The sequence below is a fragment of the Dipodomys ordii genome, unplaced genomic scaffold, assembly GCF_000151885.1.
Source record: "Dipodomys ordii isolate 6190 unplaced genomic scaffold, Dord_2.0 Scaffold23, whole genome shotgun sequence".
Lineage (NCBI taxonomy): Eukaryota > Metazoa > Chordata > Mammalia > Rodentia > Heteromyidae > Dipodomys > Dipodomys ordii.
The window spans coordinates 7,000,363-7,013,485 of NW_012267239.1; the positions used below are offsets into that span (position 1 = coordinate 7,000,363).

Below are 13,123 nucleotides of genomic sequence, written 5' to 3' on the forward strand. Positions count from 1 at the left end.
AGGGAGAATCTTGTCTCAGAAAAAGGTGAAGAGGAGGAGGGCAAACAATAAATAGCAATGTGCCCTGAGTTTGGGCTTGAGGGGTGGCGCCTTGCCCCCTCTGTAACTGAGGTCTCCTCAGTGGCTTCTCTCACTCCGCAGGTGGGAACGCAGTTTAAGAACAGTCTGAGCAGCCTTCTAGAAATTCTCATCTCCAAGGAGCCTTCATACATACGCTGCATCAAGCCCAACGAGCGGAAAGAACCCAGTGAGTGCCCAGAACCCTCGCATAGGAAGTGGTGTCTCGGCCTGTGCCATACCCAGTGCTTGGCTGGTTATAGGAGCAGCCCAGCTGAGCCAGGCAGGGGTCCAAAGTAGGGGGAAGCAATGTGGCTTTCTCCCCAGGCAGCACACCAGCTTCCAGAATGGTCCTTGATTGGGGTATTTTCTTCTTCTTTTTTTGTTGGTCATGGGGCTTGAATTCTGGGCTTGGGCGCTGTCCCTCAGCTCTTCAGCTCAAGGCTAGCGCTTTACCACGAGCCACAGCACCACTTCCGGTTTTCTGGTGGTTAATTGGAGATAATAGTCTCATAGACATTCCTGCCCGGGCTGGCTTTGAACTGCAATCCTCAGATCTCAGCCTCCTGAGTAGCTTGGATGACAGGCGTGAGCCACCATTGCCCAGCTTTGGGGGTATTTTCTAAGCTCTTGCTATGGCCTGTAAGGAAACTGTTTAGCTAGAGGCTTCCAGAAGCCAGGCAGGTGCAGCAGATGAGTGAATAGGTGGGTGGAAGGAGACTGGGGAACACTGGGGAAGACACAGCCCATCCCAAAAGGCCAGCAATGCGGGGTTCTTCCTGTCCAGTGGCTGCCGCATGGAACTCTGGGCCCAATCTCATGATGTGTCAGGAGAAAACCCAAAGCTGGATTTTCCTGTGAACTTTCTCCAGCTCAAAAGCACAACTAGGACCCACGGGGGCCCCCTGTGCAGCCTCTGGGGGGTCCTTTCCTGTCCTCCCTCAGGCAAGTTTGACGACCTCCTCATACGACATCAGATCAAGTACCTGGGGCTGATGGAGCACCTGCGGGTGAGGAGGGCCGGCTTCGCCTACCGCCGCAAGTACGAGCACTTCCTGCAAAGGTACCCTCTGCTTTGCTGAGCACCTACTATGCGGAGACCTGGGATATGAAAAACAACAAGGGATCACTTAGGGAGCTTGGCTCAGAGCTATGAAAGCAAAGCAAAACCCACAAACCTTTGGGAGACCCCAAAAACGCAGCTTTCTTCTGTTTTAAATCCTACCTCGGGCTGCCTGCGGTGGTTGCCTGGGCCCCTGGGCTCTCAGCAGGGGTGGAGTGGTGGGGTCACAAGCAAGCTCTGGAGCCACACAGACTTGGGTAGGAACTCTCCCTGTGTTTCTTAGACTTGTCACTTATTTCCTGACCTGTAATGGAAGTTTCTGCACAGCCTGAATGTCTGCATTGGCAGGGGTGGGGTTTGAGGGGGATGCTTATGAGTATAGTGTACTTACCCCCCACACACACACATACACACACACTCATTGTACACAAATATTTCTTGTGTGATGTATGTGAATTTTTGCTCCTTAACATCATAAGATACTTGCTAAGATCTTCATAAGCATGTAGAGATCACTATTTTTTCTCCCCTTCCTACCTCCCCCACTCTCTTCCAGTACTGGGGCTCAAACTCAGGGCCACAGCTCTACTTCTGGCTTTTTGGTGGTTCTGGGGAGATCAGTCTTCTGGACTTTCCTGTCCAGTCTGGCTTTGAACTGTGATCCTCAGATTTCAGCCCACGGAGTAGCTGGGATTACAGGCGTGAGCCACTGGTGCTCTGTCATTTCTTTCTTGCTGAAAATATATTACTGAATTTGACGATCGTCATGGGCTGGGGAGTCTGAGATGCCATGGGGTGCTAAGGACACCCCCAAGGGGGTACCAGGGCGGCTTCTACTTGATTTTCTCCTCCCTGCCAGGTACAAGTCCTTGTGTCCGGAAACATGGCCGCACTGGCACGGGCCTCCGGGAGAGGGCGTGGAACGGCTGATCAAGTACATCGGCTACAAGCCGGAGGAGTACAAGCTGGGGAAGTAAGTGGCCAGGAACCAGCCAATGTGACCTCTTCCATGGCACCTTGCATCCAGAACTTGTGTGTGTTTGCAAGCAGCGGCCTCCGTCCACTGTTTAAACGTGGCTCCCATGGGTTAAAGGAAGAGAGACAGTCCCAAAGGAACTCGGCATTCCTAGCAAGCAGCCTGGGTAACTTCTGCCTCTGGGCCTCTAGATTCTTCCACTGTCCTTATGTATTGTGACCTCCCAGAGGTCATTCTAGAACTCATAGAATCTGACTTCAGCATTCCAGAAAATGGGTTTCTAGAACTTTGGGAATGTTTAAGATGGAGTTTATCACTATAAACCTGTAGGGAATCTTTGTACACCTTTAAAATGTCCAGGCACAATTCAGTGGGTCGATCAAGAAGCTGTAAGGGCTGGGACTGTGGCTCAAATGGAAAAGTGCCTGCCGAGCAATGGGAAGTCTTGAGTTCAAATCCCAGTCGGAAGTGTTGAGTCTGTGCCATTAGTCATTTTGGTTGGGGACTCATGGCTGCTGCTCTACTACTTGAGCCATGCCTCCAGGTTAATTTCCTTGCAGGAAGTACCCAAGCCTGGAAAGGATCCCTTCCCAGACAGCCAGTGTGAAGAATCTGTGCCTCTCGGTCTGCCCAGCTGGCTTTCTCTGAGGACTTGCACATGGCCTCGGTGGCCCGCTGGCCCCTTTCTATCTTTAGGGTCCCATCTTTGGTCCTGTTCTAACAAACTACTCATTCGATTGATTCTGGAGATGGGAAGGAGTCAGGCCCCAGGCATACCTTTGCCCTAGAAAGTGAGGTAGGATTGTGGTGCACTGCTGCCCCCCAGTGGCCATCCAGGGAGAGAATAAGCTGACCTCTGCTGGTTAGTGAGGTTTTTTTAAAAACTTAAGACCTGTTATCACTGTTAAACACCCGGGCAGTAGTTGCGCCTGTAATCCTAACTACTCAGGAAGCTGAGGTCTGAGGATCATGGTCCAAACCCAGAAGGGCAGGAGCTGGGGTTTGGGGGAAGAACAACTTTTTTTAAACCAACACAGGTGGTAACTGACCAATTAATAATTTAAAATGTTTTCTTTTCTAGAACTAAAATATTCATTCGCTTCCCAAGAACTCTGTTTGCTACTGAAGATGCCTTTGAATTTAGTAAACATCAATTAGGTATGATTTTAGACAAACCTGATTTCAGCAGGCTGAAATGAATAAGTTTAGCTTGGGTGTCATATAATTGGGAGACATATTCCATTTGGAAACCAGGCAGACAATGCCTCAGTACTGTGCATATTAGGACCCCTTGGGGTGCACAGCAGGACAGAAAACTGGGGGTATCCATCCCCCTTTCATCCAGCTTCTAAATTACCACTTGGGTGAACAGCTTTAAAGCCTGCAGCTAGGGTGTGTGTTGTGAATAGAGATGAAAAAGGTCAGATTCTGGGTGAGGTAGGGAGGGGTGCAAACAACAATCAGAACCACTGGAGGGGAGCCAGGTACCAGAGCTCATCCTTGTAATCCTAGCTACTCCAGAAGCTGAGATCTGAGGACGGCAGTTCAAAGCCAGCCCAGAAAGCAAAGTGTGCGAGACTCTCCTCTCCCGTTAACCGCCAAATAGCTGGAAGTGAAGCGGTGGCTCAGGTGGTAGGATACTGGCTTTGAGCAAAGAAGCGTAGGGACAGTGTCCAGGCCCTGAGTTCAAACTAAACTAAAGCCCGCCAGAGGGGACCTCTTCCCGGAACTGGGACCAGCCAGGGAAGTTGAGCAACAGGTGCAGTTGGTGTGTGCCATGTGCCCAGTGTACAGGAAGGCCTTTGCACACTGCCTCATTCTCAGAACAACACTACGGAGGGGGCGTTGCCACTGCTTTATATTCAGGGAAACGGAGGCATTGGTAGCTCGCCGAAGGCCCGTAAGCACCAGCCTGGGTGTGAAGGCCCAGGTTTACAACCAGACAGCCCCACTTTTGGCCTCTCCAGCAGTAGCTTCCCCACCACAAAGGGCCTGGCTGAGGCAAAGGGGCATGTCTAGCACCTGTGGCCTGCAGGGGGCAGAGTCAGCTCCAGGAGGATGCCTCTGCTGACCTTTGAGGCCCTCCGTGACCTTGACCTGGGATCGCATAGGGGTGAAGGCAGAAGATGGAGCAGCTGAGGTCACCCACCTCTGGGCTCACTGTCTGTGCGGCCTGGGGTGGCGTGGCATCGTCGCCACATGAGCGTGGGTACGGCTGGCCCAGGGGGCTGGCGATGCTGCCTGCCTCGGAGGAGGGGCCTGAGGATGAGCTGCAGGACAGACCCGGGGGAAGGAACCCGTGCGGGAGCACAGAGGAGAGCCACTCCCCAGAGCTGCTGCTTCATTTGCAGTTGCAAGGATCCAGGCCACGTACAGAGGCTGCCGGGCACGGAGGGAATACCTCAGGAAAAGGCGAGCAGGTAAGAGGCGCGGGTGGCCAGAGCGGCACCCTCCCTCCCTCTCTCCATTTGGGCCCCTCTCTCTCATCTGCCTGCCCTGGAAACTTTGGTAGGAAGCTGTTCTCATTGCTACCTGACCAGAGACACTGCCACTGGGGCCAGATTTTGTCCATTGGGTATATTTTATGTCCATGCTTTCTATGGGTACCAGTACTCAGGCTTAAACTCAGGGCTTTGAGTACTTGCTCTATTCCCCCGCCCAGGGCTGGTACTCTGCTGCTTTAACCATTCCCCCAGTCTTGCTTTTTGCTGGTAAACTGGAAGTGGAGTCTGACTTTCCTGCCAGAGGTTGGTTGGCCTTGAACTGTGATCCTCTATATTCCAACCTTCTGAGTAGCTAGAATTTCAGCTTAAGCCATCGATGCCCATGTGTGTTTCCACACTTCAGGAATATATATATTGGCCACTCCTGGGGCTTGAACTCAGGGCCTGGGCACTGTCCTGGAGCTGCTTTTGCTCAAGGCTAGCGCTCTACCACTTGAGCCACAGAGCCCCTTCTGGATTTTTGTTTCCATGGTACTGAGGAATCGAAGCCAGGGCTTCATGCATGCTAGCACTCTACCACTGAGCCACGTTCCCAGCCCGGTAATTTTTCTTCAAAGGCTTCAATCATCACCTTGCAGCCCCGTGTGTATCATTCTCAGGCAGGGTCCCCCTGTAACCCATCTCTTCAAATTTGTTCTCGGGCCCTGTTTTTCTCCTGTCCTGCCATCTACAGATCATCACTGAACAATATATTCTCCTACTTTACAAGAGGGCAAGAGCAAATATCTTAGGACTTTTGGGTCTCTCATGTGGCTCAGAAGCAGCTCTAGGCAGCATGCAAATGAATGGGCACAAATGTGTTGCAATAAAACTTTATTTGTATAAACAGGTAGGCACTGTTTGCTGGTTCCTGAGTAATCTATGTATAGCTCTCTCAGTTCTGTGGGTGAAATTTGGGGCTGGCTGCCGGTGGCTCACACTGTAATACTATCTATACAGGAGACTGAGATCTGAAGATGGCGGTTCAAAGCCAGTCCAGCCAAAAAAGTTATCTCCAGTTCTCCAAAGCAAAGACTCTTATCTCCAATTACAACTAGAAAACCTCCATGGCTCAAAGTAGTCCAGCAAGCATTTTGAGCAAAGAGCTCAGGGACAGCACCAGGCCCTGAGTTTAAGCCCCATGACCACCACCACCAACAACAAAAAAGAAATTTGGGTTGCCTGTTTCTGTAATAGACAATGCAACTCTGGAGAAGAAAGGCATTTAAGAATCGGAATAACCACAGATTGGGGTGTGGTTCACATGGTAGGGCACCTGCGTAGCAAACGCAAGGCTGCAAGTTCAAACCCCAGTACCATCAAAAAGAATGGAAATAATCAAAACATCTGAAAGCCCTTAAAAATGAGAAGACAGGCCCGGACCTAATAGTTTTGTTTTGTTTTTTTTTGGGTCCGGTCATGGGGCCTGGGCGCTGTCCCTCAGCTCTTCAGCTCAAGGCTAGCGCTCTACCACTTGAGCCACAGCGCCACTTCCAGCTTTTTTCTTTATGCTTATGTGGTGCTGGGGAATCGAACCCAGGGCCTCATGTATGCAAGGCAAGCGCTCTACCACTGAGCCACCTTCCCAGCCCCAGGACCTAATAGTTTTGCGTGTCCCAATTTATGCATTCTCTAGTCCCTGAAAAAGGTCTTGGGAACCCCTGTGGAGTAACTCGCAGCTTCCCAGGGTGCCTTGCGTTCCGTCTCCCTGGTTGGGCTGTCTGAGCACCCCAGGTACAACCTGTAGCCATGCACCTGGCCTCGCGTGCACCACCAGCTGTGTGCTGAGTGTAGATGGAGTCTTCTGGAAAAGCCTCCTGTGTTTCCATACACTAGCACTCACCTCCTAATTCCAGCAGTGGACTTTTTTTCCAGCCACCACACTGGAAGCCTACTGGCGGGGAGCCCTGGCTCGGAGGGAGATCAAGAGGAGAAGGTGGGCCGTGCAGGTGGTAAGAAGGTAGGATGGGGAGCCGGGCAGGAGGGGCTGGCATGGGTGGAGGTATGCCCTGCAGGATGCTGCCCCCTCTCTTTGCCCTGCTGTACCCATTCTGGGGTTCACAACTCTATGTTTGTGATTTCCCTTGGCCAGTTCAAAGCCTAGAGCCTCCTAGAGCTGGATAGGCAGTGTGAGGCCATGTCAGAAGTGGGTGGGAGATGTCAGGCCACATCAGTAGTTCGCATGAAGTGTTCTGACCCAGGGCACCGGTGCTGGGGAGCCAGGCCAGGGCTCCCAGGTGGCTGGGTTTTCAAGGCAAGCTGAGATATGGCTCTCACGGCATACCTCTGCTTGGGCTGATGGGTTTTCTTTTTCAACTGAAAATGACGCCAAGGTAGTTAACACAAGCGGCCATGCAGGTGAAGCAGAACCTTCCTGATGTGTTTCTGTAAACTCTCATTTCCCGATGGGTGAGAGGACACGAGTGTGAGGAAAAGGGCCGGAAGTGGAGCTGCACTCTTTGCTTTTGAGGTTCATCAAGGGATTCATCCACCGTGACAAACCGCTCGGTCCTGACAACGAGGAGTTTATCATGTTCATGCGCAAGAATTACATCTTGAAGCTGCGGTACCACGTCCCGACAAGCGTGCTGGACAAGAGCTGGCTGCGGCCCCCGGGCAGCCTGGAGAGCGTAAGGTTGCATGGCGGCCTGTGCGCCCTGCCCCATATGGGCCTGTGAGGGGGGCACTCCGGACACCCCATCAAAGGCTCTGGGAATCCCACCAAGAAGCCAGTCCCTCAGGCGACCCCAAGCCATGCTCTCGTTTGAGCACTGGTTTGCTCAGCCTAGCGTAACCCCAGCTCCTGGGAGGCTAAGGCAGGAGGACCAGGGCTTTGAGGATGGGCTTTAAGGTGAGACCCTGTCTCAAAGGAAAGAAAAAAGCTCCAGTCAGACTGGAAGGCGAGCTGCTCTGACTGTAAAATCCTCATGTTGTACATGGCTGTGCCCAGGCATGCGCGGGGACGGGTGGGGAAGAAGCGTGTTCTCCACACAGGCTTCCAATCTGCTCCGGACCATGTGCGTGAGGAACCTGGTTCGCAAGTACTGCCGCGGGCTGACAGCTGAGCGGAAAGCCATGGTAGGGACGCAGCAGGGGCAAGGGCCGGGCCTGCAATCACAGACCAAGTTCACAAGTGTGTGTGCACCAATCCACCAATGAGCCAGGGTCGGCTGCCCCAGGAGCTGTAGGTGAGGTCGGCAGCTCTGTGCTGTTACCATGGAGACAGAGCGGATGCAGGCCCCTTGCTGGGGACGGACCATTCCTTGCAGATCTTCTCTGCAACAGGTAGATGCTGACAGGAAAAGCCCTTTCGGCTTTGTGGGCCAGCCACACATCCGTTGTCGTGACTGAGCTCTACGGCTGGCGCTGAGCCAGTGTGGGGTGAATTAACCATGTGCTGGTGCTCCCAGAAACTTCCCTCACAAACAGGCAACATGCAACCTGTGAGTTGTAGTGCCGTCCCCTGACCGCTCTCAGGCAGTCAGCTCAAGGATGGAGGTCTGCCAAGCCCAGGGTCCACCAGTCCTTAAAAGTATTTTGGCCAAGAATGTGTTCTGACTTCTGCGCCAAAGCATTACAAGGTTTCTATGGTGAACCAGACAAGGGTGCAGAATTGCGGGCCTCACACACCTCGGTCCCCTGACCGTCTCAGGGCTACCGTATTTTTGTTTTTTTCACTTTCAAACTGTATTGCCAGATGCAGCAAAAGGTGGTTACAAGCGACATCTTTGGGGGAAAGAAGGAAGGCTACGCAGAAAGTTTAAAGCAACCCTTCGCCAGCAGTCGCATAGGTAAGTTCATTGTCTTCCAGTGTATACGCAGCTTCCGGTCTCTCAAACGCTGGGGGAGGCGTTTGGCTCTGCAGCACTTGCGGCAGCTTCAGCCTGGAGGGGCACAGGTGACCTCCTCTCAGTGCTATTTAATGATAACTCACGGGTGTTGTGGTTCCCTTGACAGATGAAGCAGACATCAATCCTAAAGTGCTTCAACTCATTGGCAGTGAGAGAATCCAGGTACAGGGTGTATGTGTGTGTGTGTCCTTGGCCTCCGGCTGAACCCCTCAAGGTGGAGAGCAACGTTTGCTGTGTGCAGTGTCTGTGCCACTCTGGGAGTTAGCGACGATGATGGGTGACTGTCAGACTCAAAGAACAGCAAGAGATGATTGTCAGTCACCCTAAAAAAAAAAAAAAAAACACATTTGCTTTTCTGTGGAATTGAGAGATGAAGCCAATGGGTTCTTCCTGCAACACTCCCAAGTTGGTGAGGGGTAGTGGGTGAACAAACTGGTGCCCACAGTGACTGGGAGATTCTGGGGGCCTCCGGTCCTGTGTGGATCCGGGCTATGGGGTGGGGTGCTTAAGAGGCAGCTGGCAACAAATGGCTGTCCTCCCGCGCCCAAGGGCCACACTGGCTGGTGGCACATCACCTAGTCCCGAGTGGGTTCTCCTCTGCTGGCTTCTCAGAGCAGGCCTGCTGGAGGCAGGTGGACTTCAGGAAGTCCAGGGAAGCAAAATCTCCCCCACAGAGAGCCCAGGGACAGGGGAGAAGGGTCCGGGGCTTAGCACAGCAGGAGGCTCCCAAGTGGCCCTCCTCCTCGTGGTGACCCTGGCCTCCTTGCAGTACGCTGTGCCGGTCATCAAGTATGACAGGAAAGGCTTCAAGGCCCGGCAGAGGCAACTCATCCTCACCCAGAAAGCGGCTTACGTGGTTGAACTTGCCAAGATCAAACAGAAAATAGACTACTCAGCCCTCAAAGGTAAGAGGCAGGCAGCCTCAGGACCGATCCTGCCCGCCCAGGGTCGGCGTGGCCACTGGGCCCTGAGTTTCTGTTAACATCAAGCTGCCTGCTTCCCAGACACTAACTCGATCTGTCTCCAGGCGTCTCCACCAGCAATCTGAGTGATGGGATCTTAGTCATTCACGTCTTCCCTGAGGACCACAAGCAAAAGGTAACTGTGGGGCCCGTGTCCCACTGTCTGGGAGTTTTTCTTCACATCGCCAGTTCTGACCACGCCGTCTCTGCCTCTCCCCAGGGAGACGCCGTGCTACAGTGTGAGCACGTGTTTGAAGCAGTCACCAAACTCACCATGCTGCTCAAGGACGATGTCGTCAAGGTGGTGCAAGGCAGGTGAGTGGCTTTATCGGCTTGGGGTTCAAACGCTGGCAGGGCCTGCAGAGTCAGTTCTACCCGTGCCTGCCTGCCTGCCGCCAGCGAGGGGAGAGGAAGGCTCCCTTGCTTTTCCTGAAAAATCACCTACTTCCCAGTGTTCACCACTGCCCTCTGGAAGCCACAGTTCTCATCTCCAAAGGCGCCACTCATGTTCTAGGGGGCTCTATGCTGGGCAGGGGAGAACTGGTGTGCACCTGCCTACAGACTGAGCAATAAAAGGATGTAAAAGGAAAGCACGTAGCCCATAAGAAATGAATACCCTTATTTAATTCAAACTTAAAAGTGCTGGCTGCCTTTTCTATTTCTCAGCAAGCAAGCAGGGGGCGTGGAGCTCAGGCCCAGGCAGACATCCTGTTCTCAGACCCAACAGCAGCTTCCGTGCTGCTTGTCCCAAGGGTGTACGGCCTGATAGGCGACTAGGGATGGGAGAGAAGATTGTGGAATGAGCTGTCTCTCTGCTGGGGGAGGGGGGAAGGAATGTTAGCATGAGCAGTGCAGATCATGCCTTAAATGGGCTCCTAGAACTGAATGTCTGTGTCAGAGTGATCTGAGAATGCCCGGAAGTATGAAAGTTACCCCCTTGCTTTTCTTTTGATTACATACATATGTAGTAAAGCACAAATTCTATGTGTGTGTATCCATATACACACACATGAATATATAGACCAAAAGCTGCAGCAAGAAGTAATTTGTCACTGTCTTCAGTTTACAGTTTTACATCAGTCCTGGGAAAGAAGGTACGATCGTTTTCGACACTGGGCCAGAAGAACAAGTGTATAAAGACAAAAACGGGCAGTTAACAGTGGTGAGTGGCTGTGGGGGCAGCAGCAAGGTAAGGAAGAGTGCGGGAGTCTTCAATGTCCTTTGTCACGGGATGACAAAGATCCTCCACCTTGTCCCCACATTGCAACCCACGTGCCTGGGGCTTGCCCTTAGTCATGAAGAACCCCAGGCCATGACCCTGCCTGGGCATCTGGTCCCTCCAGGTGGTGTGCACAGATGAGTTTTCAGCCAGTACCAGAAGTGACCTGTTCAAAAGCAGAGGGGGCTGAAATCCTTCAGATATATTTTATGCCATGACTGGGTGCAGTGGTAGGCGGCTGTAATCCCAGCTACTCAGGAGGTTGAGATGAGAGCACTGAGAGTTCAGGGCCGACCCAGGCAGATCCAAGTCTCATCTGAATTTATATACATTTAACCCATACATAAAAGTATTTTTTTTAAACTATGTAACATAATGGTCTCTCCTTCAGGAGCAAGTTAAACTGACGGTATTGAATTTTCTGTTGACAAGTTAGTCTTAAAAATGGGACGGCGACAAGGTCTGCCTACCTCTGCCTCAGGCTGAACATGCTGTGGGGGCTCTTCCCCAGGTGTCAGTGCGGAGGAAGTCTTGAGGGAGGATGGCGCCTGACCGCTACCGTCACCAGCTGTGCTCCAGCTGAGCAAGGGCCCAGAAAGGAGGACTCGTGAAGCCACACCTTCAAGGAAGAATGCCAGCAGCACCTGGAAAAGTCATCTGAGCCCAGCATCCCTGTTAAAATGCTCCTCTGGGAGCCGGCCTCCAGCGTGCTCGGGTGGGTGGATGTCCCCAACAGGCCTGCGCTCCATGGACCAATGCATGTCATTATAGGGTGGGCGGCGGATTCTCCATTGAGACATGACAAAGTACTATCTGGGGCCACACAGTAGGTAAAGAGCTCATAAAGCTGCAACACTTCAATGCTGCTTTAAATAAACAACTTACACATTTCAAGGAATTGAGCCCGGCCCCTACTGTGGCTGTCACTAACCAGGGGTCACTGCCCCTCCATACTCCAGTGTTCAGACACTGTAGGAAAATGGTGTATCACTTCACCACCCTGAAGTCATAGGTGGTGAAGCCAGGGGTGGGGATCAGCCCTGCATGTCTGAAAAGACCCCAAGACAGACTGAAACACAGCATGGTAAAACTTTTATTTTACATATGCCCACAATGCTTGTACGAGACACACTGACTACTTTTAAAACAACAGGTTTTTTTTTGTGGCATGGAGTGACAAAGGTTCATGGAAGTGTGACCGACACTTCACACAGTCCAGGGAGGGTGGGTGTTCACACACATTTGGTAAGGGCCAGAACCTGCACCAAAGCCAACCAGCTCGTGACCACGGGAAGAATACAGGCTGCAGTCACAACTTGGTGACTTGTTCTGAACATAAAACTTGATTACCATGACCAACAGCTGTTCCAGCCTCTTAATTGTAAGCTATTACACTGTAATAAAACCTGACTCTTTACTAAATTTTAGGCCAGTGTTTTACCTGGATCATTCACAAATGTGACTTTCACCCTTCATGCCAGCCTAAGACAAATCAGTTTCTTATGGTCTATTAACAATCCTATTCACCGTAGCCTATGCCGCTCTAACCCTGGGGGAGGGACATACAACTAGAGGTGCAGTGTTAGGGGAGAGCACTGGCAGGAACACCAGGTCCTAAGGCTCAGAAGCTGAAACAAATGTGATTGTTCTACAAACTTACTTTGCACACAAACATTTAAAAATAACTCATACACAATGGCTTTCCATTCCTACAGAAAACATCAGAACTGACGTTTACGTGAACGTTCTAAAAAAGTTTAACCCAAGGGGTAGGGTGGGCATTTAAAACTTCGACAATATAAAATGTTTACGAAACAACGTTTGTAAGTTCCCTTTCCTTATCACTATATTAAAACCCAAATGGATTAATAAGTTCCCCACATAACAGTTTAAAAAGCGTCTCCCCAATACGTGGTTTTGGGTGGAAGGCATGATTGATTGAAAGTTTTATTGTAGCTTTGCTGCTGGATACAAAAGAAAGGCATACCACTGTCACCGGAAGGGTTGCTGCATACAAACTCCAAGCCAAAAACAAAAAAAAAAAGTTCCAAAATAGAACCTCATTTTTTGGAATACACCTGTCAAAGGCTGCCCATGTTAATACCTTTGGTATAAAACGACAACAAGTCCCTGGCCAAGCAGACCAGATCCATCCATTACCGGACACACATTCACATCTCCCTGTGCTACTTTACCTAGTCGTCTACTCAACCGTCCCATCGGCCATGACTCACTCTGTTCCCACACAGACACAGAAGAATCTGGGAGGTAGGTAACTGAGAAGGTCCATCTCACACGAGCACCGTGCACAGCCAGGCTCGGCGAGGGCCACCTGGGCCCTGCCAGCATCTACCCCGCCAACAATCTCACACATCCCTTAAACAGACACGAATACAATCGGGACCCATGGGTATCTATCTGCACACACACACACAGCCTAGTCACTGCCGACTGCTGAAACTCAGACAAAGACGAGAGGGGATCAGAGAGGGCGGGGCTTACAGCAGCTAAG

The 13,123-nt window shown here is 51.6% G+C and overlaps 1 protein-coding gene across 1 annotated transcript in view; it reads left to right on the forward strand.

The window, feature by feature from the left end:
- The window catches only part of Myo1h (myosin IH), a 30,241-nt gene extending 19,095 nt beyond the window's left edge, over nucleotides 1-11,146 (forward strand). Inside the window, 15 exon segments of the mRNA XM_013014337.1 lie at nucleotides 142-247; nucleotides 1,003-1,120; nucleotides 1,980-2,093; nucleotides 3,178-3,254; nucleotides 4,448-4,516; nucleotides 6,455-6,539; nucleotides 7,050-7,209; nucleotides 7,574-7,657; nucleotides 8,277-8,370; nucleotides 8,537-8,592; nucleotides 9,200-9,335; nucleotides 9,458-9,528; nucleotides 9,613-9,707; nucleotides 10,455-10,554; nucleotides 11,123-11,146. Coding sequence (XP_012869791.1) covers nucleotides 142-247; nucleotides 1,003-1,120; nucleotides 1,980-2,093; nucleotides 3,178-3,254; nucleotides 4,448-4,516; nucleotides 6,455-6,539; nucleotides 7,050-7,209; nucleotides 7,574-7,657; nucleotides 8,277-8,370; nucleotides 8,537-8,592; nucleotides 9,200-9,335; nucleotides 9,458-9,528; nucleotides 9,613-9,707; nucleotides 10,455-10,554; nucleotides 11,123-11,146 — 1,389 coding nt within the window.
- The last annotated feature ends 1,977 nt before the right edge of the window (nucleotides 11,147-13,123 follow it).